This window comes from Aquarana catesbeiana, linkage group LG03, assembly GCF_042186555.1.
Source record: "Aquarana catesbeiana isolate 2022-GZ linkage group LG03, ASM4218655v1, whole genome shotgun sequence".
Classification (NCBI taxonomy): Eukaryota; Metazoa; Chordata; class Amphibia; order Anura; family Ranidae; genus Aquarana; species Aquarana catesbeiana.
In genome coordinates this window covers 337,616,628-337,630,739 of record NC_133326.1, presented here as the reverse complement: position 1 = coordinate 337,630,739, position 14,112 = coordinate 337,616,628, and the positions used below count along the sequence as shown (strand labels likewise).

Here is a 14,112-nt window from a genome sequence, read left to right as displayed (position 1 = left end):
ATTAAGATCTGGTGGTTCCCTGAAGGCCAAGAAAGATAACCAAAAGTATATGCAGACATCTGCCAATGCCTATGTTTAACATAAGAGCTCCAATTGTATTCATGTCCCATGTGACAGGTTTACTTTAAACATTTAAGAAACTGCATCAAGTGATAAATGTGTGTACGTATGTTTGCGATGCATCATATATTTTCTTTATAGAAATAGTAATAACAAGTAATAATACATAACTGTTAATGATTTGATTATACACAAGGATGGGAGCTTTGGAACAGTAGGGGCTTCTGGAACCTCTGGAACACCAACAGCAGGGACTTCTGGAGCCTGTGTAAGGGTAGTAGAAGGCTTACTATCAATGGAACCACCAAGGAGGCCATTCACGGGTGGAAGAGAACCTGAAATTGTAGAGTGAATAATAATGAAAAAAGTGAACTGTAATCTTTTCAAAGGGAGAATAGCAGTGGCTGCCTTTGCAGACTTCCATCTGAACATGCTACTTTCTGAGCCATTGACTTGGAACAAGTGTATACATCATGAAAGCCAAAATGAAGACAAATCCCCCTATCTGCCCCAGGTCGGTGGCTTCTCAGTTCACTCCACACTTCTTACTGCCGACCTGCAGTGACGCCATCTGGCTTGGCTTCCCGGACAACAGGCATCCATCTCCCTACAAAATGGTTATTGGCGCCCCCCAAATTTATAAATAAATATTGTTTATTTGCAACATTTTATAACAGAACCTAAGAAAAATGTTTCTATAGCAAAAAAACAAGTGATGATTAAATACCACCAAAAGAAAGCTCTATCTGTCTCAAAAAATGGTACAAATTTCATTTGGGTGCAGTGTTGCATGGCTGAGTAATTGGCATTCAAAGTATGACTGGTGGTTGCAATTTTTTTTTGTTTTTTGTTTAGGCTTTTTTCACCTCTGTTTTCACCTGGTGATCTGACTAGTAACGCACCTCCTGTAATACAGTGCCCTCCGTCTGGATAAAGGAGCACAGGGGCACCTTTGTACAGCAACATTTTTAGCTTGGAGGGGGGGGGGGTGTTAGATGTACTAGCAGGTTTGGATACTCTTAACAAACTGAAGCAAACTCCTGCTCACACTACAGTTGCACAAACAGTTACAGCAAACAGTTTTTCTCTTTTGGATAAAGGTTTTATATAAATAATAAACGCTGATCATTCTAAGCACTCCTGCCAGTGGTAAATGGTTTGTCCCAACTCTCTAACCTCTACAGGACAGCTTGTTCTGTTGAAAAACAACCAGATGGAAATAAAGGAAAAAAAGCCTAAGAAAACAACAGCAGCCTTCACATCACATCATTGGTAAGCTGCAATATAATAAATGTTTACGTTTGGGTTTAATACCACTTTAATATATGTAATCTCATCAGTGCTTGTTAATGTATTAAAAATCTTGCTTCTACACATAGTTTGTAATCCTACAAATGACAGCAGTAATAATTACCCCTTACAGACACAAATATATTGATCTTCTTATCTACCTGCAAATTACTAGCCAGGGTTTACCTTACTGAGAACAATAGACTCTCTGTAGTCCATAATGACTAGGTTTTTTTTTTTATTGATCTAAATCTTTGTTATGAATAGCAAATGGTACATTTGCACACAAAATAACAATGTGTTTTGTCGCTCTGACACGCACTATATTTATTTATGTCAAGTGTGGTTTTTAATGATAGGGCTTCTTTAATAACTAAAGAAAAAAGGTTCCTGTGTTACAGCACATTTATTCAATACAGTACTGCTTTTCTACAAAAATATTGTTACATTACACTTTTATAAAAAAAAAAAAACTCTGTCACATGTCGCAAAGTCCATCTAAAAAATTCAAGTTAAAAGAAGTGTTATAGGAAACAGCTACCATTTAGATAGAAACACTAATAGGACTTGTGTGGATGGGTGTTATTTTCCTGCATTTAACATTTGGAATGCACATCAAAAACAGGTCAGAAAAATCATCAGACTTTACCTGAGCAGTACACGTGAGATTTCAGAGTCGGCATTTGACCTGCTTTGCATTGCTCTCTATTCCTTTGGATGCAGCATGTCCTAGCTCCCAACTGTCCCTGATTTCGAAGGACTGTCCCTGATTTGCAACAAAGTTCCTCTGTCCCTCCTTCCTCCTCATTTGTCCCTCATTTTGGTCTGATTCATATAGTTGTATATAAAATGCAATACTTTTCTATGAAAAGTTTTTATAGTTCTAAATATTTCCCCCAATTTCTAAATTACTGCTTTTGTAATTTTCAAAAGCCAATATAAGGGAATATTAGAGTTAAAAAAAAAGTACTTGGCCATTTAACCAATAACTTTTTGTATAATTCTCCTTTAACCACTAGCCGTCCAGCTCACGCAGATATACTGTGGCAGGTTGGCTCTCCTGCTAAAACTGACGTACCTGTACGCCGATCCGTTAGGGAGGATAGCAGGTGCATGCGCACTCCAGAGAGTACCCGTGGGTCCCACGGATTCAATGTCAACCCTCAATCGCGGTGAGGAGAGGCAGAACGGGGAACTGCCTATGTAAACAAGGCGATTTCCCCGTTCTGCCAGATAACATGACAGAGATCTACTGTTGCCAGTGATCGAGAACAGTGATCTCTGTCATGTTCCAGTAAGCCCACCCCCCTACAGTTTGAACACACCTAGGGAACACACTTAACCCCTTGATCACACCCAATGTTATCCCCTTCCCTGTCAGTGTCATTTTTACATTGATCAGTGCATTTTTATAGCACTGATCAATGCAATAATGTCACTGGTCCCCAAAAAGTGTAATTTGGGGTCAGATTTGTCCATGCAATGTCGCAGTCCTATTTAAAATCGCAGATCGCAACCATTACCAGTAAAAACAAAAAAAAAATAAAAGTCCCTAAATCTATCCCATATTTTGTAGACCTGATAGAACTGATTAATTTTTTTTTATATATTTTTTTTGGATATGTATTATAGCAAAAAGTAAAAAAAAAAGTTTTTCTTTTTTTAAAAATTTTTGGTCTTTATTTGTTTATAGCGCAAAAAAAAGAAAAAAAAACGCAGAGGTGATCAAATACCACCAAAAGAAAAAAAAGGATGTCAATTTTGTTTGGGTGCAGCATCGCACGACCACACAATTGTCAGTTAAATCGAAGCAGTGCAGTATCGCTAAAAATGGCCTGGTCATTAAGGGGCAAATCCTTCCGGGGCTGAAGTGGTTAAGGGATGTGTGGCAAGGGTTGTGTCCTATGCCTACATACTTATGCTACAAGTTGTCCCTCATTCCCATCTTACAAAGTTGGGAGGTATGCATATTGAGGGCATTTGAACTGTAGGGAAAGCAGCTTAAACAGCCATTTCTTTCAAGCCAGTAATAAAAAAAGCCACATCAATGCCAAATCCTTTTTTTTTAATCCTTTCTACCCACCAGACCCTGTTTCTTCCTCCTAAACTTTACACCCTGGAAGGTACTAATCAGAGAGGTGGAAGTCCCCCCCCATCCCCACCCCCGAAGAAAAAAAGTATGTAGAAATGATGTGGCTTCTATTACCAGCTTGTATCTCTAGGGTTAGGATGGGCCCCTTGTAACCATGACTCCCATGGCTGGTGGTGAAGCTACAAATCCACCCTGAATGGTACTGTTTGTTACTGCTTTTCTTGTCAAAAGATGCATTTTTCATAGACAACATAACATATACAATTGCCAGTGTCTATGCACCCAACACACATCCTCACCGATTCTTGTGGAAAATATTGAAGAAAATATGTAAAATCCAAAGAGGTAACGTTATCATTTGTGGTGACTTTATGGCCCCTATGGAACCAAATATTGATATGACCAAGAAGAACCCCACAACCATATTGGGACTATGTGATCTTTTTTTTTCAAGAAGACCTGTATGACCCCTGGAGGTGTCTTCACTCCACCAAAAGGGATTACACATTCTTTTCCAATGCACATAAAACCTACTCTAGAATGGATTTTTTCAACACAGACAAAACTTTCTTACAAAAAACAGACTCCAAAATTCATAACATTACTTGGTCAGACCATGCACCAATTACATTAAAAATACAGGTGGACCAGCAATGCAACAACACATTTCTATGCAAAAATAATACTTTATATAACAAGAGAAGCATATGTCTGTGAGGAAAGAAAAGCTACAGGAGTTCTTTATGGTAAATGATAATGAATCTGTGTCGAGCACTACTCTTTGGTTACCCACAAAGCCTACATTAGAGGTTTACTAATTCAACTAGCCTTTAGGAAGAAAAAGAGGAAAGCCACCGCTATAGATAAACTAATGAGGGATATTAGGACCCTAGAAAAGGATCATAAAAAATTACCTAATGACCCACAGTTGTTACACAAACTTAATAACTGTAGAAACAAATTAAGAGCTACTCTAGTAACTAACCACAATAGTTATTATAAGAAACCAAAACATAACTTTTATTCCCAAAGTAACAGAGCAGGGAAGTTGCTAGCCTCACAAATTTCGAAAACCACGGGTAAAATCCACACAATGGTCCATCATAACAATGGAAGGGTTGTTTACAGTCCCCAGGATATAGCGGACAACTTCTCACATTATTATGCACTCCTCTATAATCTAAAGGAGGATAAGAATACTCCCCAACCTTCATCAGAGGACATAACAAAATTTCTAAATAATACCAATCTCCCAAAGATTGATGCTACTACCCTTGATAATCTAAATAAGCCAATTACAGAACAGGAAATATTAAAGGCCATTAAAGACATCCCAATTAATAAGGCACCAGGTGCCAACTATTTGAGTATCCCTTGTGTGGACAACAGCATATATCAATCTACTAAATGTTTAACATTGCTTTTATCTACATGTACGAATATGTAGTATTTCCTTGTATATATGCTTTGTGCTTACAATAAACTCTTTGTTTCAATGATACATGCAACAGGCCACGCGCCTTTCTTTTCCCTTTTCCATTTTCACAGAATATTATAAAACATTTGCAACTACTTTAGTACCCCACCTGACTAAATTGTACAATTTTACAGCCTCCAGTAGTAATCATTTTCCAAAGGAAATGTTGGAAGCTATTATAATTACCATATAGAAACCTGGGAAAGGTCCTACTTGGCCAATTATAGGCCAATATCACTATTAAACTCCGACATTAAAATTTATGCTAAAATTCTAGCTAGGACTGTTGGAAATTACTCCCTATCTTATTGGATCTGATCAAGTGGGCTTTGTTAAAGGTCAGCAGGCCCCCGATGCAACAAGACGTATGATTAATTTGATTCAACAGAGAATAGTGGAGTGCCTTCTATGCTTCTTGCTTTAGATGCAGAGAAGGCATTCAATAGAGTCCATTGGAGTTATCTATCAGCAACACTTATGAGATTCAGATTTACAGTTTTCATTCATTCAGTCATAATGTCCCCCTATACGAAGCCCTCTGCTAAAATATTCACTTCAGGAAATTTGTCCAAAAGCTTTGACCTTTCTAATGGCACAAGACAGGGCTGTCCTCTTTTGCCTATAAAATTTTCATTGGCAATAGAACCTTTGGCAGAACTAATATGTTCTAATGAATCAATTACAGGTATTAAAGTGGGCAATATTGAACATAAACTAGGATTATTTGCCAATTATATAATACTTTCCTTATCCATTCCTGAAACCTTTCTCGCCAATGTGCAAAATATATTAGAATCCTTTGGGAAAATCTCGTAATACAAAATGAATAATAACAAATGTTATGTCCTGCCTATGAATATATCCCAAGAAAGGTACATGACCCTTAAAAATAAAACATCTTAAAATTGGAACAAGCCCTCCATTCCTTATTTGGGGATCCGACTTACCTATCCAACAGCTAAGTTATATGAAGTAAATTTCCCTAAACTACTAGAAAATTCTTTATTATTTCCACTCGCTCCCCATTCATTTTTCAACCAGCTGAATCTAAAGCTTAAAAAATATATTTTGAATGATAAAAAAACCTAGAGTAGCCTTCTCAATTCTTACCACTACTAAGAATAAAGGTGGAATGGGTCTCCCAGATTCTCAACAGTATTACTATGCACCACTCCTTGATCAAATGAAATTTTGGTTTTCTAATTCAGATGAAAAACTTTGGTTAAATATTGAAAAAGAAGTCAGCAGGGGCAACGACATGTGTGCATTAGCTATAGCGTATGCTTTGCTTCCTAAAGTTGCAATACCAAAACTCATCACTATCAAATCCACAATGATAGCTTAGAAACACATATTATCTAAATCAAAAGAACTAGGTGAACTATTTAAAATCCATGTGCCCTTAAGAGTGCTGGACTACTGTAGAGCCTGTATCTCAGTGAATAATTGGATTTCACAGGGGTTTAACTACTGTGTCAACCTACCCCTGGCCTATAAAGAGTTGGTGCTAAAAAAACTTAAGACATTTTGAAAGATTAAAGGAATTTGACCTGGAATCGAGCATGAATATCCCATCAATAATCTCAGTGTACCTATTGGACAAATACGCTTGTGATAAGAAAGGAATATCCTTATTTTATAAACTTTTCTAAGGAATTTCCTAAATATGTTAAATCAATAATATGCTGAAATGGGAAAAGGATCTTTACCTATCTATTTCTTGGGAACAATGGAATAAGGCCATAATTCTGAGGCATCATCCTGCATTGAACATTGGGATAATGCCCAAAAGATATAAACAGATGGTATCTTACACCATATAAACTTTCCAAAATCTACCCATCACTCCCCCCCCCCCGCCCTCCCCAACTTGCTGGCAATGCAATGAACAAACTAGTTCCCTTTATCATATTTTATGGAGTTACAAAAATCTTAGTAGTTTCTGGAAATCGGTTTCAACATTTATTTCTAACCTCACTGGTAATTTACTTCCCCTTACTCTCGCAATGGCCCTTTTAGGAATACATCTGGATCTTTACTCTTTAGAGTATAGAACAGTAGTAGCAAGTGTATTACTAGCAGGAAAGTTGACTTTGACTATAACAAAACTATTGAAATCCAACAAAGCACCAAACTTATCTGATGTTGTTATACGGTTGAATACACAAGCTCAATATGAGTTGATGTTAGCGTATAACAATTACAACACGGTCAAGTTTGAGAAACTATGGCAAATATGAACTAGTTACCCCAGAGCTTCTATCTCACTCAAAAACATGAGCTGCAGTTCTTAACCACTTGCTTACTGGGCACTTAAACCCCCCTCCTGCCCAGACGAATTTTGAGCTTTCAGCGCTGTCGCACTTTGAATGACAATTGCGCGGTCATACAACACTGTACCCAAATAAAATTTTTATCATTTTTTTCCCACAAATAGAGCTTTCTTTTGGTGGTATTTAATCACAGCTGGGGTTTTTATTTTTTGCTAAACAAACAAAAAAAAATGGAAATTAAAAAAAAAAAAAAATCATGTTTAATAGTTTGTTATAAAATTTTGCAAACAGGTAATTTTTCTCCTTCATTGATATGCACTGATGAGGCGGCACTGGTGGGCACTGATAGGCTGTACTGATGGGCACAGATAGGCACAGATAAGGCGGCACTGATAGGCACAGTTAAGGCGGCACTGATAGGCACAGTTAAGGCGGCACTGATAGGCACAGTTAAGGTGGCACTGATGGGGACAGATAAGGCAGTACTGATGGGCACAGATAAGGCGGCACTGATGGCCACGGATGGGCGGCACGGATGGGTGGCACAGATAGGTGGCACGGATGGGCACTGATAGGTACCACTGATAGGAGGCACTGATGGGGGGCACTGATGGGTGGCACTGATGGGCACTTATGGGCACTGGTAGGTGACACTGATGGGCACTGATAGGTTGCACTGATGTGGGTGCTGATGGGTGGCACTGATGTGGGTGCTGATGGGTGGCACTGATGGGTGGCACTGATGGGTGGCACTGTGGGCACTGATGGGTGGCACTGTGGGCACTGATGGGTGGCGCTGATTGATGGCACTGTGGGCACTGATGGGTGACGCTGGTGGGCACTGGTAGGCAGCACTGCTGCCTATTGCTTTGTGTCAGAAGATCGCCGTGATCGGGACTGATGTCCCGATCATGGCTGCCGGTGATCGGGTTTTTTTTTTCCTCCTCACGCTGTCAGCGCGAGGAGGAAAAATAGCCGATTACCGGCTCTGTTTACATCACATGATCAGCTGTCATTGGCTGACAGCTGATCATGTGGTAAGGGGTCGGGACCAACCCCTTACTCTGATCTGTGATCAGGCAAGTCTCTTAGACTCGCTGATCACCGAGCGCGCCGCGCGCGCCCTGCAGGGGGCACGCAGGCCGCTCGTGCATGGGACGACGTCAATAGACGTCGTCCCGGCAATTTAGATCCGCGCTGTGGCCGTCATTTGGCAATGGCCCGGATCTGAAGCGGTTAAACCATATTTCAGTATTATTCCAGGAGTAACATCAAGGTTTCACAGTTCTCTCCTTTTCTTAATTTCTTGAATTGTCCATGATAATGTCATTATATTAGTTAGAGCCTGTTTACAGCTAGAACCCAATGGGGGTACACAGGGATTTTACTATACTGTTTATGTATGCATTATTTGATTATTTGTATGACTACTGTTCATTACTTTGATTAGGATTAGTATGTAAATGTTTTACTGCTATATATGATTGTTATATACCAGAACCAGCTGCCTTTAATTTTTCTGTTATTTGTATGGAAATCAGAATTATAATGATTCAATGATAAAAAAAATGCATTTTACATTTGAATACAGCTACATGCATTCATCAGAGAAAGGAAGGTGACCTCTGTGACCAAGCCCGGGTGTGTGAGGTGAAGCATGTCAGAGGGCATGGCTGGAGCGGCACTGGCTGAGGCCACACTCATTTATATATTCATGCACTGGGTCGGTGAGTGATGTTCCTTCATTTCTCTGATGATGCTTTTACACCTCTGAATGATGCATAGGTGCCTGCTCCCTTCACTGCAACCAGCAGGGAGATCTTTGTCTCAGCTTAGAGCTGCACTGCAACTTATACCTGAGCTACATGCATTCAAATATAACACACATAGAACTACACATCTGACAAGAACACCTGTCAACACAAACCCTGATTTGTTCATATTGGCACTCCTGCATTTAACTTTTCTAAAATGCAAGTGCATATAAATGCAAGTTTTAACTGCCAGTGTGCAAAAGGCCTTACATCGATTCAATTAGGCTGTATAGAGCAACCACATTTCAGTGTGCAACATTGATTGCAGTAAAAGCCCTGCACATTCCAAATCTGAAAGAATATAAAGCTCAGAAATGACAAAAAAAATAAAGCCAAAAAAAATAAATAAAAAGACATTTAGCTTTTCTAAATGCAGGAGAAGTCATCTTGGAAGTATAAACAACTTTTTTTCTGCTTTTAGGTGTTCTTGCTTTAAAGTAGGTTTAGCCACATTTAGTCACATTTACATGCTTTTAGCTGCTTTTTTTTTCAAAATAGATTTTTAGTAAGTACTCCTCCAACAGCAGAACCAAGATTCTTTCTTTCCATGTACTCAACTAGATGTTCTTGCTTTAAAGTAGGTTTAGCCGCATTTAGTCACATTTATATGCTTTTAGCTACTTTTAGATCCCTTCTTTCCGTGCACTCAACTATTTGTTTCATTTAGCTACTTTTAGAGTGGTTAATCGAATCATGGATGCACAAAATTTTATTTTCTCTAAATCAGTGGTTCTCAACCTTACTAGTGCCGTGACCCCTTGATAAAATTCCCCAAGTTGTGGGGACCCCTAACAGTAAAATTATTTTCGTAGCGTGTGTTGTCAGCACCCAAGGCAGGACAAGTAATTTGCGCCCCTAACCCACGGACATTTAGCGTTCCCTGAGTCCCTTCCACTCATACAGTATTAACACCCCTTATCGTGCATTTTAGGATGTACCACTCTTTCTCCTTTGTTCTTCTTTCTTTCCCTTTTATCTCTCTCTATCCTATTTTTTTCCCATCCCTCTCTCTAGCCGTTTTTCTCTTATTCTTTCTCTGCCTTTTTCTTTGCTCCCCCCTCTCTTTTCCTATCCCTTCCATGTATTCTCTATTTTTATTCCTTCTCTTACTCCTTGGTGGGGGGGGGGGGATGGGATGAGTGGCAGTGCTGCGGGGAGTTCTGATCAGCCAACTTAGGTGCTCTTGATCAAGGTCATCTGCTAATCTGAGAACTGTAGTGAGGACTTTTATTGGCAACTATAATCACAGGTAGTTTTACTTACTGTGTCTCCGGATTCACTGTGTCGCCAGCTCTGTGGTGTCTCGTAGCAGTGACACCTATGCCGAAATCAGGAGATAGGGTCTCCTCCAGCCCCTCCCACTTAACATTCCTCACCAGTCAGCTGACCTCTAGTCTCTGCCCCCCAGCCATGTCGTGAACTGAATGGACGGCTGCAAAGAGACTGAGTGGGCGGCCGCAGGCTCCTGGAATAGCCCTGCTGGGCTGCCGCAAAAAGGCTGGGAGAGGGGTGCGGGCTTCAGGAACAGCCCAGGATTCGGTGACCCCTGGAAAATCATCATTCGACCCCCGAGGGGGTCCCGACCCCCAGGTTGAGAACCACTGCTCTAAATGCAACTATATTGACTGCACCTAAATGCAGGTAAATGCTCAGTGTGAATGGCACCATTGAAAAATGATTGGCTGCATTTACTGTTTATGATTTCAGAAATATCCTCTACTTGCATATAAATGCAAGTGCATATAAATGCAAGTTTTAACTGCCAGTGTGCAAAAAGCCTTACACCGATTCAATTAGGCTGTATAGAGCAACCACATTTCAGTGTGCAACATTGATTTCAGTAAAATCCCTGCACGTTCCAAATCTGAAAGAATATAAAGCTCAGAAATGACAAAAAAATAAAATAAAGCCAAAAAAAAAAATAAAAAGACAAAAAAAAAAACAAGCGGAAAAAAAATGTTTTGGCCACAAATTAATATACACTAACAAAGTGCACTCATATGAATTTCACTATACTATGCACTATTCTGCACTGTACCTATAGTAGTTAATGTACTAAATGGAAATAGATTACTTACTTTGCAAGTTTAGTTGCATTCATTTTCCCCAGTGCTTAGTGAATGTGTTTTTTTTTTTTACATTTTCCTTGCATCTGATAGGGTATTCTTTACAAAGTGAAACTTCACCATATTCACTAAGCTCTGGGGAAAATTAGTGCAACTGCACTTGCAAAGTGCACAGTCCACGGTATTTATCTATAGAAAATCTACTCAATAATCATTAAACTTTGCACTTGTTTTGTTAGATTCCTTATACTGTATGTGATTCAGTTACATTTACATTTTCTGTTATTAGACAAACATCTAAACAGTTTTCCCCAAATTCTTCAGAACTGGACTTATGCACTCCAATGGAAGGGGCTGGGAAGCATTCTTTACTCGGTATAATCTTTAATGGATGTCCATCATACACACATATTGTACTACCTAATGCACATAAACTATTTCAAGTTGAAAGTTAGACATCAAACCTATTTATCATTCAGTAAAGAATTCTCCTGTATACGCATGGTCAAAATTTACCTCTTGAGCAGAGCTAATTAGAGTAATAAGTACAAAGTCTAATTCTCGCTCTTTTATAAGACATTGTTTTGTACAGTCTTGTTACCTAAATGCTTTATGTGGTGGATAAGGCAGCTTTATGTAATTAAGCTTTCCTGAAGAGTCTGGAGTCTTTTCTGTCTAAACAGTAGCAGCTACTGTATGTTGGGAGCACCTTCACACAGCTCTTAAAAATTATATATTATAATATGAAAACATACTCACATTATTATAGTTAATAGGATTTTGAAAGGGCAGTTAATAAAATAAAATAGAAAAAATGGGAGCTTTTTTTAAATGAAAATCACAAAAATATAAAATGAAAATAAAAAATGCATACACATATACAAAGAAAATAATTTTGTGACTAGAAGATCTTAAATTATGTGAACATATATTTATAAATAAAAGTACAGTTTTTCTATTGGTTACTCATTGATGCACAACATCACAGTTGCATATTTATGGTGAAAAAGTTACATCAAGGTAATTTAACATTACAAAACATCCCATCTTTAATTCTACCATTTAAGGAATGGACATGTTTTTGCTTATACAGTATTTATATTAATTTTAAATACTATACATTGCTTACCAGATTCATAGAGAAAGTTTATAGCAAACAGCAAAGAGTAAACACCAGTCTTCATGGTGACGCCTTTCAGTTTATAACTCAGAGTGATTTTTTCTGATGGTGATGATACATTTGATTGCGGTTCATCTTTTTTATACTTTAAGTACACAGTGACGTGTCACAGTGATGTGTTACTGCACATAGATCATGACGCAGTTTGTTGCTGTTGGCAAGAGCTCAGAGCACAACCCATGTTTGCTACTTTTTTCCACCAAATATTGAGTGCACATATCAGCTAGTCACCATCAACACATCCCTAATTCTCCCAATTAAAGTGAATGTAAATGTTTTTTTTTTTTTAAACCACTTACAGACCGGAAGATTTGGCTGCTTAATGACCAGGCCATTTTTTTCGATACGTCACTTCGTCGCTTTACCTGACAATTGCACAGTCATGTGATGCTGTACCCAAACAAAATTGACGTCCTTTTTTTGCCACAAACAGAGTTTTCTTTTGGTGGTATTTGATCACCTCTGCAGTTTTTATTTTTTGTGCTATAAACAAAAAAAGAGCGAAAATTTTGAAAAAAAAAAAAAAACTATATTTCCTGACAGACTCCATGGCAGCCTACGTGTGGGGTTAACCCCGCCTCCTCTCCAATGCTATAGGACCCCATTCCCATAAATGAGAGCTCACCACTAGGTACCGTGTTCTTTCTTTGTCCTCCTCCAATGGACCTACACATGCTGTTCGTGTCCGGTCGGATGTTTTCAAAGTCTTCAGCACACTTCTTATGCGGTGCAGCTCAGGGCCCAGCCATGGGTGGGCGAGTAGCTTTTGAGGCACTAGATACCCCACTGGTGGATGGGAGGTGGCCTCTGTGTGCAGGATGGACGGACGCGTCATCGGCTGGCAAGGTCTGCGACCCTCTTCTTTCTCCATGGCAGTCGTTTCTGTGTTTATATGTTGTATGTGGCTCAAAAAGTTCGATAAACTGTATTTTTGTCCCCTCATGGCGGCTGGAGCGCTCTGCGTTCCAGCTCGCCTCGGCGCTTCCGGGTCGCGGCCGTCACCGTCGTTTGCGCATGCGCGGAGTCCTCTGCGAGAGCGAGGCTTGGTTTGCGCGTGCGCGGAACGGTGGGTTCCTGAGGCGGCCGCGCAGGCGCCGTACGGGTCCTCCCCACAGCGCAGGCGCGAGGTGGGGGGGCGGTGACGTCACGGGCGGGGGATTTGAAGTCAGCTGCTGGCTCCTGTTAGAATGGGATTCTCCCAGGCTATGAGCAGAAGCGGTTGCAGCTGCACATCTCCCCTAGCCCAGGTCTACACTGGTGAGTGCTGGTCTGCTTTCTCTCCCTTTCACCGAGGGAAATATGTGTGTATTTACAGGAATGTTGCAATATTCTTTTGCATATCAGTTTTTTATTGTAAAAAAAAAAAAAAAATATATAAAATATAAATGAATAATAGTATATATATATATATGATTAAAATAATAATAACTTTAAGTATACATTTATTTATGGAATATGGGGCACATAAGATCATTGATCTCTATTTGTCTTTGGCATTCTCTGGCCCCTGGTTTTCCTGCAGACCACCCATTCCGTGACGTGTTGCGTCCAGAGGCATGGACAAGTCACCGCCTTCATGTGGCCAACCCTCACGCACAAGGTGTGTGCAGGTGAGGGGAGGGGTTGAGGTACAGTCGCAAGATTTGGCGTTGTCCGACGTCACATATTGCCTCCCCCCCCCTTCCTTTTTTCTCTCTTACAGCCCTTCCAGGTCGGACCCTCAGATTGTGGTCCAGAGAGACACAGACCTTGCCAGGCCACAACTACAGCATCCTTATCATAATCCAGACAAGACTCTCCGTCTGGAACTCACCACCAGAGGAGACGCTTCCATTCCTCCTCCAGACACCGCCCCACCGC

General features: G+C 39.8%; 1 protein-coding gene across 3 annotated transcripts in view; it reads right to left on the bottom strand.

Annotated features, from left to right (window-relative positions):
* The window catches only part of LOC141132291 (uncharacterized), a 234,055-nt gene extending 221,703 nt beyond the window's left edge, over positions 1-12,352 (bottom strand). For all 3 annotated transcript variants that reach the window (XM_073620548.1, XM_073620549.1, XM_073620550.1), the window contains exons 1-2: positions 12,202-12,352; positions 232-395 (exon numbers count right to left, since the gene is read on the bottom strand). In XM_073620548.1, the coding sequence (XP_073476649.1) occupies positions 232-395; positions 12,202-12,256 (219 nt within the window). In that variant the 5' untranslated portion in view covers positions 12,257-12,352. The remainder of the gene's footprint in view (positions 1-231; positions 396-12,201) is intronic.
* Between the last annotated feature and the right edge of the window lie 1,760 nt (positions 12,353-14,112).